Source organism: Astatotilapia calliptera, chromosome 14 (assembly GCF_964374335.1).
Source record: "Astatotilapia calliptera chromosome 14, fAstCal68.1, whole genome shotgun sequence".
Taxonomy (NCBI): domain Eukaryota; kingdom Metazoa; phylum Chordata; class Actinopteri; order Cichliformes; family Cichlidae; genus Astatotilapia; species Astatotilapia calliptera.
The window spans coordinates 14,960,729-14,978,940 of NC_137435.1; the positions used below are offsets into that span (position 1 = coordinate 14,960,729).

The window sequence follows — 18,212 nt, forward strand, 5'->3', positions numbered from 1 at the left end:
CCCGGAGGGAACCCACGCAAACACGGGGAGAACATGCAAACTCCACACAGAAAGACCCCGGCCTGACGGTGGAATTGAACTCAGGACCTTCTTGCTGTGCGGCAACAGTGCTAACCACCGTGCTGCCCCAGATTTTTTTTTACTTTCCTTATTTCATTTGCCATATATATGTGTAGCTGCTCTTTGAGAACCATGCATTAAACACATACATGCACAAAGCAAAACAATTGATGGAGTTGCATTGTGGTGCGCACAAAAATTTGATAATGGCAATGGAAACCTCTTGAAAATGAAAATGAACAGGTTATAGAAGAACAGGTACTCTTACTGATTTTATCTGCAGTGGCATGTAATTCAAATTTCAAACTTCCAGGGTTTGACATAAAATAAAGACAAAATAAAGGCATGCCATGATAAATATATGATTGACTCAATAACCTCTAGCTAGCAGTGCCTTGGTATGCTTTTTTTTTACCTAGTTGCAAACTAAGTAATGAAAATGCATCAGGAAGGAGAAGGAGCTTATTCATATTCTGACAGGATGGTGACAAACTAATTTGGGAAAAATAATAAGAGTAAAATACCATTTTACTAAATTCAATTTTCAAAGTGAATTTGGTACCTTCTTCCCCATCATATTCCTTTTTGTATTTTTCTCTGGCTTCAGTAAGATTATATAACATTTGGGTATGAAGATGCAAATTAGCAGTCCAAAACTAGATGCAAGTATAGCAAATATTTCTACAGCAACACTGAACTTCCCAGGGGAGCTAACGTATGCTGGGATAAATGTAATCCATACTGCACAGAATATCAGCATGCTGAAAGTGATAAACTTGGCCTCATTGAAATTATCGGGTAGTTTTCGTGCTAAAAATGCAAAAATAAAACATAAAATAGCCAGAAGTCCTATATAACCAAGAACAGCCCAAAAGCCTACAGCTGAGCCAAGGGCACACTCTAAGATGATTTTATCTTTGAATTGTAACAAATTCTTAGATGGAAAAGGAGGAAAAGTTGTTAACCAGATGATACAAATGACAACTTGTATAAGAGTGAATGCTGTAACACAGAGTCTCTGCTGTGTCTGCCCAAACCATTTTTTAACATTACTACCTGGACGTGTAGCTCTGAAAGCCATTAAAACAACTATTGTTTTTCCCAGAAGACAAGAGATACAGAGGACAAAGGTGATGCCAAATGCTACATGTCGGAGCATACAGGACCAATCAGAGGGCTGACCAATGAAGGTCAGAGAACACAGGAAGCACAGAATTAAGGAGAAGAGCAGCAGGAAGCTCAATTCAGAGTTGTTTGCCCTCACTATAGGAGATTTCCTATACTTGAAGAAAATGAGTATCACACCAATTGTCATGCATGCCCCAAATAAAGATGCTGCAGTGAGCAGTGCTCCCATAATTTCTTCATATGACAGAAACACTGCTTCCTTCTTGATACAGGAATCTCTTCTTTCATTTGACCAAAACTCAGGTAGACATCTCACACAGGTGACAGAATCTGGAAATTAATATTGATGCAGATGTTACAAGTTGTTAAATTTAATGAGCACAATTTCATATGTGTTTGCATTTAAAACATCCATGAAACATCCTACTGATGCTGTACAATTACAAGGTGATAAACAATATGTTTATTAAGTTAAGCACACAGGTATACTGGTTTGTGATCAAGTAAGGATTAACAGATGTGATGTCTAGAGAGGAGACAGCATGCATCCCACTTTGGATGGAGCAGCTCTCATTTCTAGAAGTCTTGCCAAATGTATTAATTCCCCCCAAAACCTGACTATCCAGAGTTGGGACCCAGAAGCAGAGTTGCAGTCTTACACGCCTCTTTGCAGCTTCTCTCCTCCCATTATTCCCCAAAACCCCATCTCCTCAGAGACAGTGTCAGCTCCCAAACAGACAAAAAAACAAACTAAAAACCGGCAAAAAACAACTTAAACATAAAAAATCGCAAAGAAGGGACAATAAAATAATGCGCTTCTACAACAAAGAGTAAAACAGTAAAATGTGGATTATTAAATATTAGGTCTCTCTCTTCCAAGTCTTTTAGTCTGTTCGTACATTAATTAATAATTGATTAACAAATTGATTTACTCTGCCTTACAGAAACCTGGTTACAGCAGAATAATTACGTTAGTTTAAATGAATCAACACCCCTGAGCCATAGTAACTATCAGGGCTGAGGGGTCGGTGTGGCAGCAGTTTTCCACATCAACTTATTAATCAACCAAAGACCAAGACAGACTTTTAATTCATTTGAAAGCCTGATGCTTAGCCTTGTTCAAAACTCAAAAAACAGTCTTATTTGTTATTATCTTCCACCTGGGCCTTATACAGAGTTTCTGTCTAATTTCTCAGACTTTTTATCTGATTTACTGGTCAGATCAAATAAAATAATTATTGCTGGTGATTTTAACATCCATGTAAATGCTAAATATGACAGACTCAACACAACATGTCTGAAACTAGCACCACTGAATGAACAATGGGCTGGGAGGTCCATTCCTTGATCATTAATATGCAAATTCTCATGACCATTGATCAATCAATCAAATTTATTTATATAGCACATTTAAAGTCCGAAGTACACCAAAGTGCTTTCCAGTAAAACCATGATACAGGTAAAATCACAATATGAAATATAAATTACAGATATAAAATATAAAATAATTACATAATCTAAATGCAGAGCCAGATGTAAATTATCCTAATTAGCCTCGAATGCCAGGTTAACACCAGGCTAAGCAAAGAAACCCTCCCTCTCCTCAGCCACCTCCTTCAGCTTGTCCGGGAAAACACCAAGGTGTTCCCAGGCCAGCCGAGAGATATAATCTCTCCAGCGAGTCCTGGGTCTGCCCCGGGGTCTCCTCCCAGTGGGACATGACCGTAACACCTCATCCAGGAGGTGCCCAGGAGGCATCCTTATCAGATGCATGAACCATCTCAACTGGCTCCTTTCAATGTGGAGGAGCAGCGGCTTTACTCTGAGCCCCTCCCAGATGGCTGAACTTCTCACCCTCTCTAAGGGAGAGGCAAGGGAGAGCAATCTCGTTCTTTCAGTCGCTACCCACAGCTCATGACCATAGGGTGAGGGTAGGGACGTAGATCGACCGGTAAATTGAGAGCTTCCCTTTTACGCTCAGCTCTCTCTGCTTCCTTCTCCCGTGACTCATGAAGAAGACCCCGAGATACTTAAACTCCTCCACTTGGGGCAGGAACTCTTTTTCAGCCTTTTCCAGGTCCATGGCCTCAGATTTGGAGGTACTGATTTTCATTCCTACCGCTTCACACTTGGCTGCAAACCATTCCAGCACGAGCTGAAGGCCATCACCTGATGAAGCCAACAGAACCACATCATCCACAAAAAGCAAAGATGAGATTCTGAGACCACTCAAATAAAAGCCTTCCGACACTTGGCTACGCCTAGAAATTCTGTCTATAAAAATTACAAACAGAACCTGTGACAAAAGCAGCCCTGGCGGAGCCCATCACCCATCTGAAATGAGACCAACTTTTTGCCGGCTATGTGGACCAATCTCTTGCAACAGTTGAATAAGGATTGAATGGCATGTAGCCATGGGAGAGATACCCCATACTCTGTTAACATCTCCCACAGGACACTCCGAGGGACATGGTCGAATGCCTTCTCCAAATACACAAAACACACGTGGACTGGTTGGGCAAACTCCCATGCACCCTCAAGTATCCTCGAGTGGATAAAGAGTTGGTCCAGTGTTCCATGACAAAACTGCACTGTTCCTCCTGTATGTGAGGTCCAGCTAACGGATGGACTCTTCTTTCCAGCACCCTGGCATAGACTTTCCCAGGGAAGCTGAGGAGTATGATCCCCCTGTAATTGGAACACACCCTCTGGTGGGAACCACCATCCGGTCTGCCATTCCAGAGGTAACGCACAACATTGAAGAGGTGTGTCAGCCAAGACAGCCTTAAAAAATCCAGAGCATTCAGGAACTCAGGGCAATTTTCTCAGTCGAAGTTAGCAGCGCTACACCCGCACTATGCACAGTGCAGGTAGAGTACCACTTTCCCCTTCTGAGTCGCCTGACGGTTTGCCAAAATCTCTTTGAGGCAGTCCAATATCCGTGCAGTGACGAGTCCCGAGCCATGTTCTGCTTGGCCTGTCCGTACCTATCAGCTGCCTCTGAAGTCCCACAGGCTAACCAAGCCTGATAGGACTCCTCCTTCAGCCTGGTGGCTCCTTCATCTCTGGTGTCCACGATTTGGTTCAGGGGTTACCAGCATGACATTCACCAACCACCTTGCAGCACAGTGCAGTGATTTTGGTAATGGAGGTGCTGAATATGGTCTATTTGGACTCAATGTCCACAGATTCCCTCAGAATGCTGTTGAAGCTCTGCCGGAGGTGTGCATTGAAGATCTTGTGGACTGGGGCCTCTGCCAGGCGTTCCCAGTGCACACTCACTATATGTTTAGGTCTGTCCAGCATCCTCCACCTGATCCAACTCACTACCAGGTGGTGATCAGTTTACAGCTCAGCCCGTCTCTTTACCTGAGTGTCCAGAACATATGGCCGCAGGTCTGGTAATACGATTATAAAATCAATCATCGACTTCCAGCCTAGAGCATTCTGGTGCCACGTGCACTTATGAACACTTATGTTCGAACATGGTGTTTGTTATGGTCAAACTGGGGTTTGCACAGAAGTCCGCGGTTAGGTCTAGAGAAGCTTTTCCTCCCAGTTATGCCCCCCGAGTCTCACTGTCATTGCCCACATGAGCATTGAAACCCCCACCCCAAGAGGGACTCCAAAGGGCTGGGTACTTTGAACTGCCACTTGGCACATAAGCATAGATGACGGTCAGGACCCATTCCACGACCTGAAGGCGCAGGAGTAAACCCTCTTGTCCACCGGGAGAAACCCCAATGTACAGGCAGCAAGCCAAGGTGATACTATGGATACCCACCCCAGCCTGCTGCCTCTCACCAGGGGCAGCTCCAGACTGAGAAACTCTCCAGGTCCGCCAGAGCCTCCGCTCCTGGCCGCCACCCAGCACCCAACCCCTACCCCATCTCCTGCAGGTGGTGGCCTGCAGGACGGTGGACCCATGTCCCCTTTTTGGGCTGTGCCTGGCAGGCCCCATGGGCTAAGGCCCATTAACCAGACACCCTTGGGCACCCTCACCGGGCCTTGCTCCTGGGCAGGGCCCCGGTAACCCTATCCCGGGCAGGGTTAACTGTTCCCTTGATGTTCTACTCATAGGGGTTTTCTGAATCACTCTTTGGTCCCTCACCCAGGACCAATTTGCCATGGGAGACCCTACTAGGGGATACAAGCCCCCGGACAACATAGCCCCTGGGGTCCCTGGGACACATAAACCCTCCACCACGACAAATACAATTGTAACCATTGGAGAAAAAAAATTTACTCATAATCATCTCAAAGATTGTAACATTATCTACAGCTACTTTCAGTACCACTGGTACTTATTTTGAGTATTTTTCTCCAATTGATCTTTCTGAGTTAACTTCAGTAATTACTTCCCATTTGCACATAGAAGCCCTACCATTAATAATGCATCAGTCTTAAATATGATCAACCTATCTCTAATAATCAGCTATGTACCACAGGCCTTCAATCTGCCAATAGTTAAACCATTACTTGGAAAGACATCTCTTGACCCTGCTGGCCAATCTCCTACCTTTGTTTCTTTTCAAAAATTCTTGAATGAGTAGTTATCAAACAGCTAACTGATCATCTACAGAGGAATGGCTTATTTGAAGAGTTTCAGTCAGGATTCAGTGCTCATCACAGTACAGAAACAGAAAGCTTTAGTGAAGGTTACAAATTATCTTCTTATGGCCTCAGACAATGCATTCATCTCTGTGCTTGTCCGGTTAGACCTCAGTGCAATGTTTGATAATGTAGACCATAATATTCTATTACAACGATTAGAGTGTGCTGTAGACATTACAGGTACTGCATTGCAGTGGTTTGTATCATAGCTATCAAGTAAACGGAGAGTCCTCTTCACACAGTAAGGTCAATTATGGAGTTCCACATGGTTCTAATTGTGTTTACATTACACATGCTTCCCTTAGGAGGTATAATCAGAAGGCATAGCATACATTTTCACCGCTATGCAGATGACACCCAACTTTATCTATCCATGAAGCCAGATACCAATTAGTTTGACCGAAAGGAATGTCTTAAAAGACAAAGACCTGGATGACCTCTAATTTTCTACTTCTAAATTCAAATAAAACTGAGGTTATTGCACTGGCCTGAAAATCAAAGACATATGGTATCTAACCAGATTCTTGTTCTGGATGGCATTACCTTAGCCTCCAGTAACACTGTGAGGAAACTTGAAGTCAAATATTAAACAAATATGTAGGACTGCTTTTTACCATTTGCTCAATATCTCTAAAATTAGAAATATCCTATCTCAGAGTGACACTAAAAAACTAGTGCATGCATTTAGTACATCTACGCTGGAGTATTTTTAATTGGTTTGTCATTAGGATGTCCTAAAAACTCCCTGAAAAGCCTCCACGTAATCCAAAATACTGCAGCAAGATTATGGACAGGAACTAGAAAGAGAGTGTACTGTATATTTCTCCAATATTGGCTTCCCTTCCCTGTTAAATCCAGAATTGAATTTAAAATCGGGCTTCTCATTTTTAAGCTCTTGAATACTCAGGTCGCATCTTATCTTAATAACCATATCACCCTATTAGAGCACTTCACTCTTGGACTGCAAGCTTACTTGTGGTTTCTGGAGTATTTAAAAGTAGAATGGGAGCCAGAGCCTTTGGTTTTCAGGCTTCTTTTTCTACTTTTGAACCAGCTTTCAACAACAACAACAGCCTCAAGGCAACAGTTGTTGCAATTTAGAGCTGTATGACTAAAATTGAATTAAATTAAATTGAGCATCCATCAGTGTTTGTGATTGTGGCATACTTTTTATTTAAATTTTACAAGGAGTTATAATAGATTTTCTATACTTTCCAGATATTATTCCAAATATTATTTAGTGTTTAATATTTAGCCTCAGTGGTGTTATCAGATAGAGAAAAACATTTATTGAGTATTAATCACCATTAATTGTATTAACTCTAAGTTTAGAACAAAGGATTGTGGTAAATATTAAACACTGACTATAACTGAGAGGCTAACATAAGAGTTACTTTACAGAAAAAAAGCAGACTATGTATAATCATGGTTTTGTAAGGCATTAAAATATATTGTAATGGACTGGATTACAAGTTAATCCAATTGTTGTGTTATTACTGTTTTCAGAATTGCCACACAGTTTTGGCAGATATGCTCCACACCTGCAAAGAAGTAATTTACTGAGTATCCTTGAAGGTGTAATAGTCTAAAACAGGAGTCTCAAACTCAAATGAGCCACGGGCCACTGCTGGCACCACCATCTCATTGGAGGGCCACTTTCATGTTCAAGTAGTACAAAAAACCCAAACAAACCAGAAAACACCCACTAATATTTCCTAAAATGTTGTATTTTGTTTGTTTGTTTTAAATTTCAAATATTGTATAACAAGACAAAACTGCAAACATGAAAGGAATTCTTTTTCTCACTCTTAACTGAAGCCTTTCATTGAACTACCAAATAAACAAATTGGTACGCTCTTTCTGGCCAAACACGTGACAGCACTTCTGCTATAATTTTGTTCATATTTAACAAAATAAAAATGCAGACGTAAGTGTACACATTAGTTTTTGACTCTCATTGAACTGGCACAGCCAATCCTTCCACGTGTGTGTACTCTCTTGCTACCTCAGCCAGGTCAACGGCTCCATACCGTAGTAAAGAGACCTCTGGCTAATATGTCGGGTTCTGTGTTGGGCTCATAGCCAGGAACTAGCTTTACTGTCTGGGTCAACTTTGCTAGTGAGAGACAGAGAGAGGTGTTGAAAGGCTGCTCCAACTGAACTCTATTGTTTCGGAGGAAAACACGAACACAGCGTACAGTCTAGTCTTAACAGCTTACTTACAACTGGGCTCGTCAAGCATTCTTTTTGGCTGGAGTGGTTGTTATTATATTTACATGCTTCCATCTCCTGTTTCTGGTCGGTGAGAACTCATACTTTTTGACTCCCCTTTTTCTCCCTCGCTCACACTCACACACATAACGGAGAGGCAGTCCCACACTGTCTCCCTAAAGCACAGACTACACTGGCTACATTCTTAAAGGGCAATACCTGTAACACTCTGCTCACATTGCCTTCATATTAAATTATGTTTTGAATAATAATTTAAATTCTTCACATCAATATGCAGTCCGCAAGTAGAGGGGCCGCAAGTTTGAGAACCCTGGTCTAGAGGCTGTTAAGCCTGTCAATTATATCAGCTACCTATGACAGAGAGTCTGTAGAACAACATGTGTTACTGTTCCAAATAAACTCAGAAACAGAATAACCGACTGTCTCTGTCTTCTGTTGGAGAGACACTACAATATAAATAAAAAGACCTGATGAAATTTGGCACAGACTATATCTTTATATTTCTATTTTGACTTGTAAGTTGTGCATGTTATTGCGGGTCTCTGTGTGTAAAATTTATTATTATTTCTATTATTATTATTAGCAACAACAAGACTAAATACAACGTCTTGAATAAACCTGTTCTTTTTTTCCATGTAAACTTTTATCTAATTCTTTTTATCAATTCTACTTCATGACCGAGACATGGATAAGCAGCAGAAAATGAATGGATGATTTCTTCTTCATCATATTGGTTACTAGTTTCATGTATTTTAAATTATGAGTATATATGTGAAAAAATGCACATATAGTTCTATGCAGCTCTGTAAAAATCCAAAACCGTCAACTGAAACAATGCCCAACATAAATCTGTCTCCTTACTGTTGAAATGTTATGATTCTGTGACTATTAGTTAAATAGTTTTACTTAGTTTGAGAAGGAAATCGAAATTACGGAGCCCCGCAGGGGACATGGGAGGGATCTCGCAAAAGTTTTGCGAGATCTCGCAAAACAAACTCGGGATCTCGCAAAAGTTTTGCGAGATCTCGCAAAAGTTTTAGCCGCATTCTTCCCGCTAGCTCGAAGCTAACGGGAGGTCGAGACCTACTACAGCCGGGAGGAACACCGCTTTCCCGGCACATCGTGCCTCGACCTCCCGGTCGGCTTCGAGCCGGCATCCGAAGAATGCGGCTAAAAGTTTTGCGAGATCCCGAGTTTCTTTTGCGAGATCTCGCAAAACTTTTGCGAGATCCCGAGTTAGTTTTGCGAGATCTCGCAAAAGTCCGTCTTAATTTTTTTTTCTCCCATGTCCCCTGCAGGGCTCCGTACTAAATGCATATTATGTCTGCATAAAAACAAACATCACGATTATTAAATAGTTCTCGTATGACCGTCCTACATGGCTAACTTTGCTTTGTAATGCACCAAAGTTAAAATGAAATGTCACCACACCTGTAACATTGCTGATCTGTCCCTCTGCACATCTTATACAGTCATAGCAGCAAACAGGCCTTCCTTTCTGGAGAACCTTGCGTGTTCCTGGGGGACATTTCTCACTGCAAACTGACACAGGAACCTGCATGATCAAGAAAATTAAACTGCATATGGACTTTAAGAAAAAAATGAAGTTCTCTGTCAAACAATTTCTTAATTTTGAAAGATCAAAACCAAAATACTGTAAAACAAATTAAATACATATTTATAAATTGAAAAAAATAAAACAAAAAACCCCAAAGTTGCATGAATGTGTACCTGCTTTGTGTTTCTTGCCCAAATTAAAGCCTTGTTTTGCAAATTTAGCTGTTTTTCTGGAGCCAATGATGTATCATAAAGACCAGCTGTGACAAACTCCACAACGCCGTTTTCTCTTGGCTGCCAGTTTATAATTTCATACTTTGCTGCTGGATCTCCATTCTCATTAAAGTAAACCTCATCTCTTTCCTTTGTTGTGATGTGAATCTTTCGTATGTGTTGCAAAACCTAAGATAACATGCCAAAACTCAGTTACTTGCAATAGAGATATCTTGGACACCTAATGGTCAAAGATTATGAAAGACAAAATATTTTTTTAATTATGACAACAATGTTCGTGCTAATGTGATTTAATCTTTTAAGTTGGTGTAAAGCTCACCGTGAATGGATCTAGCTGCACATTTTTGTTACATGTTTTATTACAGCTGAGGATATTGTGAAGTGCATGTGCCACTGCATACACTGCTTTATATACATTATTAAAGATAGGCATGAGAGACATATCAGTGAAGCTGTTTTGAACTCCGTTCAGATCTTCATGTCCAGTACACTCTCTCTGAATGTCTGCTGATGATTTCAACTCCTTGAACTTACAACTAAATAGTGTCTCCCAGAACTCAATAAAGAGTTCATTATTAGATGAATTCAGTGGCTTAACATCCAGTATGAACTCTCTCAGGCCAGTGACATGTGCTTTAGGAATGGAAAGACCTATGGCACCATTCAGTATGTGATGTATATCCATTTTTGCTGTTTGTGAATCAAATATCCACGACTCAGTGCCTACCCACTGGTACCCAGACAAGTTATGGTATGAAAACTCATGTAGCAGTACATCCAGATCCACATGGGAAAGGAATGCAACAATTACCCTGGAGGTTGAAGCCTTTATAATTTCAATTATCTTTTGTATTTTCACATATGGATCTGTCCTAAAAAAAGATACAGAATACTCCAGACAGATGCCCAGCTGCTGTGCAGTTTCTGTGAAGGTGGCCATGCCATTATTTCCATAATCATTATTGGTTCGAATAGCTCCAACCCAAGTCCATCCAAAATGCTTGACCAAATGTGCCAGGGCTCTGCTCTGGTAGTAGTCACTGGGTATTGTTCTGAGGAAGGATGGGTACTTAGTTTTGTCACTGAGGCAAGCACATGTGGCAAAGTGACTGATCTAAGAGAATAAAATTATTTTTTAAACATTATATATATCTTTATATATATATAAAATGTATAAAGAAAGAAGCCTACCCACCACTGGCAGAACAAATGGTCCAATAACAGTAGCTACTGCAATGGATGGAGAAGAAGAGGTCTCTCCTATTATCGCCTGCACATGTGCAGGTCTGGTACATGGTGCCTTCGGGGGTACAGACACAATTTCATTTCCATTAGCCAAAGCCAGTGTGACACCTACACTTCTGGCCACAGATCCACAAGTATCATAGATTTTATAGCCCACAGAGATTCCTGGCAGTAGGTCTGTACTGTTATTAATCTCCTCAATTGCAAAAAGCATAGTCTGTGCAAATTGGAAATCTCTGAAATTTAAACTTGAGACATTTACAAATAATTGGAATTGCATCACATTTTCCCTTAAAACTTGGAAAAAACATTTCAAAGGATGTTTAAAGCCAAGAATTGATGAATTTCTTAAATGACTGTATTAAATTCATTTCTTATCATTTACCTGGTACATTGTAGTGGCATTGGTTTGTGTGTGTAGTTGTCCATTCTGTCTTCCCAGCTGCTGTGAAAAGAGAACATCCCCCCTAATATAAAATCCCCATCTTTTGATAGGACTGGGTTCCCAGAATCACCTCTCTGCGTGCACACTGGGTCCTCAGCTTGAGAAAAAGAAGCCATCAATAATAATTGGAGAAGTGCCCACCCCTGCTCTGGCCATCTGTGTGAGGATGCCAAGTCTAGAGCTAAACCACTTAATGCCATTATAAATGCCTTCGTGTAAATGAAAGACTTGCACTGATATTTATACCTTCTGGTGCAACCTAAGATGTAATAACAGAAGAGAGATGATGCATTCTCAGGTTGAGGAAGAGGAGGAACATGTCCAATTATACAATTTTATGGAGGTTACTTTTTGTAAAAGAAGGAAATGCAGTTTAGGTGTGTAGGTATGTAATATGTAGTTATAATACAAAAAGTGATTCACTATAAATAAATATGCACTGAAAAATTATGAAATTATAGTGGCTTCTTCCTACAGTAAGTGACAAAAAAGTTGTTATTATTACTTTCTTAGAAAACACATACTTATTTATTAATTCAATTAAAATAATTGAGCTGCCTACTTTATTTACTTCACTTTATATTGTATTTTCAGGCTGCTCTGAGAGCTTTGTGTAAGTCACATTCACCCATTCACACACCTACATTCATATTAGTGATGCAATATTATATATCAATCTTAAAACAACTGTATTTCTCACAGTTGGGCAACTGATGGGTCAGATCGATTCAGTTTGATGTTTTTCTGTGTTTTCTACAATAAAGATTACCAGCAGTCTACCAGTTGCTAGAAGGGGAGAAGCTAATACTAAAAAATCGACAGTTTGGAGGTATTTCAGGCTGTCAGTATCAACAATTTCACTTTTTCTTTATAGTAATTTGTGTTTACAGTGGTTCCCTCTCCAACTGCAACAACTAGCTACCAATTTGATTTTCTTCACTTCACCCGTCTTTTGTCTGTGTGAGGAAGTAAAATCACAATGAAACTGAGAAGAGAAAGAGTATAAATTTAGCAATAAAGACTCACACTCTTAGTTGCAATGAAACACTTAAAAATAAAAATTACAAAAATGTAATTTTAACGATTGCTTTCTTAAAAAAAATTTCTAATCTACTTGTGTTCATAAAGTGTAACAGCAACTGCAATATTTTATATCATTACAAAACAGCATAGTACCTTATTCCACATCTTAGTTGTATTTCACACATAATGATAAAATAACACTGTTAATAACATTTAACCAGAAAGAAAAAAATATAATTCTTGTGTTTAATCCAGGCTAACTTTCTAAAGCACCAAATTCTGCTGCATCCATTTTTCTGTTTTCTCTTTTCTTCTTTCTTTTCCAACAATGCCTAGCACCCTCTTTTGGTCATTTGGAAAATTGTGGTCTTACACCTACCCTACCCTACCTACCTACCTACTAGCGTAATTTAATACGTTATAATAATATACAACATAATGTTTTATAGTATTTCTGGTTACACAATGAAAATTGTTTACATAGTCACATTACTAAAAAATTTTTTAACACATACTGTTTTGAATGTGAATAAATCATAAAGCAACAATCTGTTACATTTAAAAAAATTAATAAATAAAAGAAAAAAAAGCATCAAAGGACTTGAAAGTGTGCATAAGACAACTAAACTGCGTGCTGACAGAATTATTTCCATGGTAATGAAAAACTGAAGACAACACAACATCTAACCAAATTAAGAAAGCTCTCGAGTAGGTTGGTGCATTATTATTAGTGTCTAGGAACGGGACTTAAGAACAGATTCCCAGAAGTCCAGTTCCTTGGAACTGTTAAGTCTGCTTGTCTCTCGATCCCGTTTATTGATTCCACTTGTACTTCTGCTACAGTGAGCTAATTTGAGTTTCTGCTCCAGAGAAGGAAAATAGCGGCACAGTCTACAGTATGGATATGTACATTACTTTTATTTTTATCATACAAAAAGATGAGAGCACAACAGTAATGTGCAAACATTTTCAGAAAAAAAAAAATACAATTTTGACTCTTTGCTAGCACCTGCACAGTGAGCATCATGTTGAATATTATTACACAGGAAAAAAACAACTACAGGGAGTGCAGAATTATTAGGCAAATGAGTATTTTGTCCACATCATCCTCTTCATGCATGTTGTCTTACTCCAAGCTGTATAGGCTCGAAAGCCTACTACCAATTAAGCATATTAGGTGATGTGCATGTCTGTAATGAGAAGGGGTGTGGTCTAATGACATCAACACCCTATATCAGGTGTGCATAATTATTAGACAACTTCCATTCCTTTGGCAAAATGGGTCAAAAGAAGGACTTGACAGGCACAGAAAAGTCAAAAATAGTGAGATATCTTGCAGAGGGATGCAGCAGTGTCAGAATTGCAAAGCTTCCGAAGCGTGATCATCGAACAATCAAGCGTTTCATTCAAAATAGTCAACAGGGTCGCAAGAACCGTGTGGAAAAATCAAGGCGCAAAATAACTGCCCATGAACTGAGAAAAGTCAAGCGTGCAGCTGCCAAGATGCCACTTGCCACCAGTTTGGCCATATTTCAGAGCTGCAACATCACTGGAGTGCCCAAAAGCACAAGGTGTGCAATACTCAGAGACATGGCCAAGGTAAGAAAGGCTGAAAGACGACCACCACTGAACAAGACACACAACCTGAAACGTCAAGACTGGGCCAAGAAATATCTCAACACTGGTTTTTCTAAGGTTTTATGGACTGATGAAATGAGAGTGAGTCTTGATGGGCCAGATGGATGGGCCCGTGGCTGGATTGGTAAAGGGCAGAGAGCTCCAGTCCGACTCAGACGCCAGCAAGGTGGAGGTGGAGTACTGGTTTGGGCTGGTATCATCAAAGATGAGCTTGTGGGGCCTTTTCGGGTTGAGGATGGAGTCAAGCTCAACTCCCAGTCCCACTGCCAGTTTCTGGAAGACACCTTCTTCAAGCAGTGGTACAGGAAGAAGTCTGCATCCTTCAAGAAAAACATGATTTCCATGCAGGACAATGCTCCATCACACGCGTCCAAGTACTCCACAGCGTGGCTGGCAAGAAAGGGTATAAAAGAAGAAAAACTAATGACATGGCCACCTTGTTCACCTGATCTGAACCCCATTGAGAACCTGTGGTCCATCATCAAATGTGAGATTTACAAGGAGGGAAAACAGTACACCTCTCTGAACAGTGTCTGGGAGGCTGTGGTTGCAGTTTTCAAAAATACCCATGTAGGTGCAGACGTAGCCTAAAAGAGTTAGTAGTTTATTTTCTTACTACCTGTAGATTACTTGTATTTGCTTATTTGTTTACTAAATGTTTGAGGTGTGAAATAAACCACAATTGAGCAAAATATGCGTGTGTGTGGTTGGAGGATGTGCGTGTGCGTGCGAGGGGGGCGCGAACATTTTTCTGTAAAACAAAGGGGGGCCCAGCGAAAAAAGTTTGGGAACCCCTGGCCTAACCTAACATATGAAACAGGAAAAGGCCGCCGTGTAATCTCTTTATTTCAAAAAAGCATGTGTATTCTGAATACCACCTTTTTAAACTGTAAATGTAACAGAATACAGTTACTCATATATTGTATTTTAAATACATAACGGCGGTACATGTATTCCGTTACTCCTAATGTAAAGAGTCACTTTGACCATGAGCACCACAGCAGCCATTGTGTTCCAGGCCAACACAGTGCTTTATTTTGAATCCATTACTGCTTACCCTGCACTAAACTCCATGCAACCTTTAAATAAAAATCTACCTGCAGCACGTCTTACAACATGAAAAAACATAATGTCACATGTACAGACACAAAGTCCAAAACACGAGGACTTACTAATAAGGTTTAAATTTCCAATAATCAAATACCAATCAGAATGTCTCTTCTTCCTTTCCTGTCCTGTCTTTCTTATCTTACTCTATATCAAACTTTTTCGTTAGGCCCTCCTTCCTTTTACAAGAAAAATGTTTGTTTTTTTTGAAAACGCAGCTTTTTCTGTCATGGTTTGCTGTGTGGCAGGCAGGAGAAGGACCCAAGATGCAGACTCACAGACACGGGGATAAACTCAAAAAACGCAGCTTTATTGCTGGCCACGAGAAGTAATACAAAATAACCTAAAACTGGGAAAACTAAAGCATGAGCTGTACAAGGAACCGAACCACGGGGAGAATTACACACAACATGAGGGAGAACGCGACGCCGAACAGAGGGAGACTCAGACAGAAATACACAGAGGGTAAACGAGGAAAGTGGGCACACACGGGGAACACAGGTGACACTGATAATCATAACGAGACAGGGCGGGGTGAACTGAACATGACATGTACCGGCACAGAGGTTCAGACAGGAGGAGAGAGAGCACGGGGAAAACACAGACATAACGGGCTGGGGAAACATGAAACAACCACAAAGGGAGACGAGGGCTCATAAATACATAGAGGGCACACAGGGGGGAGAGAGAGCACGGGGAGAACTTAGACATAATGGGCAGGGGAAACATGGAATAAAACATAAGGAGAGACGAGGGCTCACAAATACACAGAGGGGCACACAGGGGGTAAAAGCCATGAAGGGAAAACACTTAGGGAACAACACAACAGGGCAACTCACAAAACATGGCCTAAATAAGGAATGAAATACAAAAATACAAGGAACTAAGAATACTGGGCCCACATGGCCCAGGACCATGACATCACCCCCCCCTAAAGGGCTGGCTCCCGACAGCCCAAACCCGAAAAACAAAACAAGAACAGAAAACAACCCACCCAGGGCGGGAGGCGGGGGACCAGGACGGAGGGACCAGAACGGGAAACAAAACAAACAACAGAAAACACAGGAGCACATGACCATAGTCCAAATAAAGTTCAGGGGGCCGACCCAGAGCCCACAGGCACAAGAGTTCACGGGTCACACGGTCGGGGGGCCGACCAGGCGGGTGGCACAGGTGACAGAGCTGGTCCGGAGGCCGGCCGTGCGGAAGGCAGCGGCGGCGGCGAAGGAGACGACGGAGCAGTTCAGGGGGCCGACCGCGCCGAAGGCAGCGGCGGCGGCGAAGGAGACGACGGAGCAGTTCAGGGGGCCGACCGCACGGAAGGCAGCGGCGGCGGCGAAGGAGACGACGGAGCAGTTCAGGGGGCCGGCCGCGCCGAAGGCAGCGGCGGCTCTCCAGTCTCAGGCGTGCTGGCCGTGGCCTGGTGGGCACAGGACCAGACGAGGCAGGACCAGACGGTGGCGATGCGGGGGCCGGACCAGGCGTCGCTGCAGAGGCTGGGGCCGGACCCGGCGAGGATAACGACGCGGATGAAGCTGGACCAGGCGAAGCACAGGCTGAGGCTGGGCCAGACGAGGACGAAGACTCTGAGGCTGGAGCTGCAGCAGACGAAGACTCGGAGGCTGGAGCTGCAGCAGACGAAGACTCGGAGGCTGGAGCTGCAGCAGACGAAGACTCGGAGGCTGGAGTTGCAGCAGACGAAGACTCGGAGGCTGGAGCTGCAGCAGACGAAGACTCGGAGGCTGGAGCTGCAGCAGACGAAGCACAGGCTGGAGCTGCAGCTGACGAAGCACAGGCTGGAGCTGGACCAGGAGGAGCAGAAGCAGAAGGTGGCTGGGTGGGCTCCTCGGGCCCTCCAGCTGACGTGACGCGAAGCGGTGGCGTCGCCGCAGGGTGCCAGATAGGCACACCTGGGAGTCCAACAGCAGACGCAGGACAAACAGTTATGAAGGCCCCTGGCTGGACTAGGAGCTGAGGAAACACAGGCTGCTGAGGCACAAACCCAGAGAGAGAGAGAGCAGGTAAAAAACAGTCCATAGGACTTAACAGCTTAACACAAGAAACCATGAAGTGGACAGTGGTAGGGACCACCAGTTCTGAGCCAGCAATCATTAGGTTCCCAGAGTCTACATCAGTCCGAAGGGGCTCAGAGGTTACTAGCCCAGTCTGTGTAGTCCTAGGAGAGGTCAACATAAGCTGGTTGGACTCAACCGGTGGTAGTGTGCGGCTCAGAGGAGCTGGTTCGACCATACGGAAAACAAGGACCGCCACTCGATCCACAAAAACAAAGCTTAGATCACCAGGAGCTGACTCCTGGAAAAACAGTAGATACACAGATATGGACCTAACCATTGGCACCGTGGTAGCATGACTGTGGTGTGTTGGATGGACGTGTTTGTTGGAACCCGTACCCGCAGTGATCTGTGGCTGCAGAGTGTTAACCCTATTGAGTGGAGAGACAGATACAGGTGAAACGGTACGTGAACCATTAACCCTTTAAGACCTACCATAGAACAGAGTCCGCCAGAGCTTATATTATATTTTTACATGCTGTGGAGCCATTTTTGGGAGCATTTCAAGTTGCTATACATCAATACAACCATTATAGCCCAAACTTTAATAATATGTCTGCATTAGGTGCATAGTAATTACATAAATTGCAAAAAAGTGCAATAAACTACAAAAAAATTGAAAATCGTTTTTGTTTTTTTAACATATATTTGTAGTTAGAGAAATTTAAGAGGCTTATCCCTCAAAACTGTAAATACAAAAAAGTTGCACAAACTAGTTTCCCACCACAGGAAATTTATTTTAAGTGTCTTCATAGTTTTATTTTTGAAATACACCAATTTTTATATACTGCAGGAAAAACGAAAATAAATATTATAGTGCAAATTTGCAAAATAACAGCATATGCATCAAAATAAAT

The 18,212-nt window shown here is 42.0% G+C and overlaps 1 protein-coding gene across 1 annotated transcript; it reads right to left on the reverse strand.

The window, feature by feature from the left end:
- Window positions 1-474: 474 nt before the first annotated feature.
- On the reverse strand, window positions 475-11,514 carry LOC113036321 (extracellular calcium-sensing receptor-like). Its single transcript, XM_026192590.2, has 6 exons — window positions 11,456-11,514; window positions 11,021-11,318; window positions 10,145-10,939; window positions 9,766-9,993; window positions 9,466-9,589; window positions 475-1,518 (listed from the first exon to the last, which is right to left on the reverse strand). The coding sequence occupies exons 1-6, from the start codon at window positions 11,497-11,499 to the stop codon at window positions 605-607; spliced, it is 2,403 nt and encodes an 800-aa protein (XP_026048375.2). The 5' UTR covers window positions 11,500-11,514; the 3' UTR covers window positions 475-604.
- Between the last annotated feature and the right edge of the window lie 6,698 nt (window positions 11,515-18,212).

Excerpts from the sequence above, each read along its gene's own strand:
- LOC113036321 (XM_026192590.2), bottom strand. The coding sequence starts at position 11,499 with ATGGACAACTACACACACAAACCAATGCCACTACAATGTACCAG. Across the intron at positions 9,994-10,144 it reads TGCAGCTAGATCCATTCACG|GTTTTGCAACACATACGAAA; the intron begins GTGAGCTTTACA and ends ATGTTATCTTAG. Across the intron at positions 9,590-9,765 it reads GGGCAAGAAACACAAAGCAG|GTTCCTGTGTCAGTTTGCAG; the intron begins GTACACATTCAT and ends TTGATCATGCAG.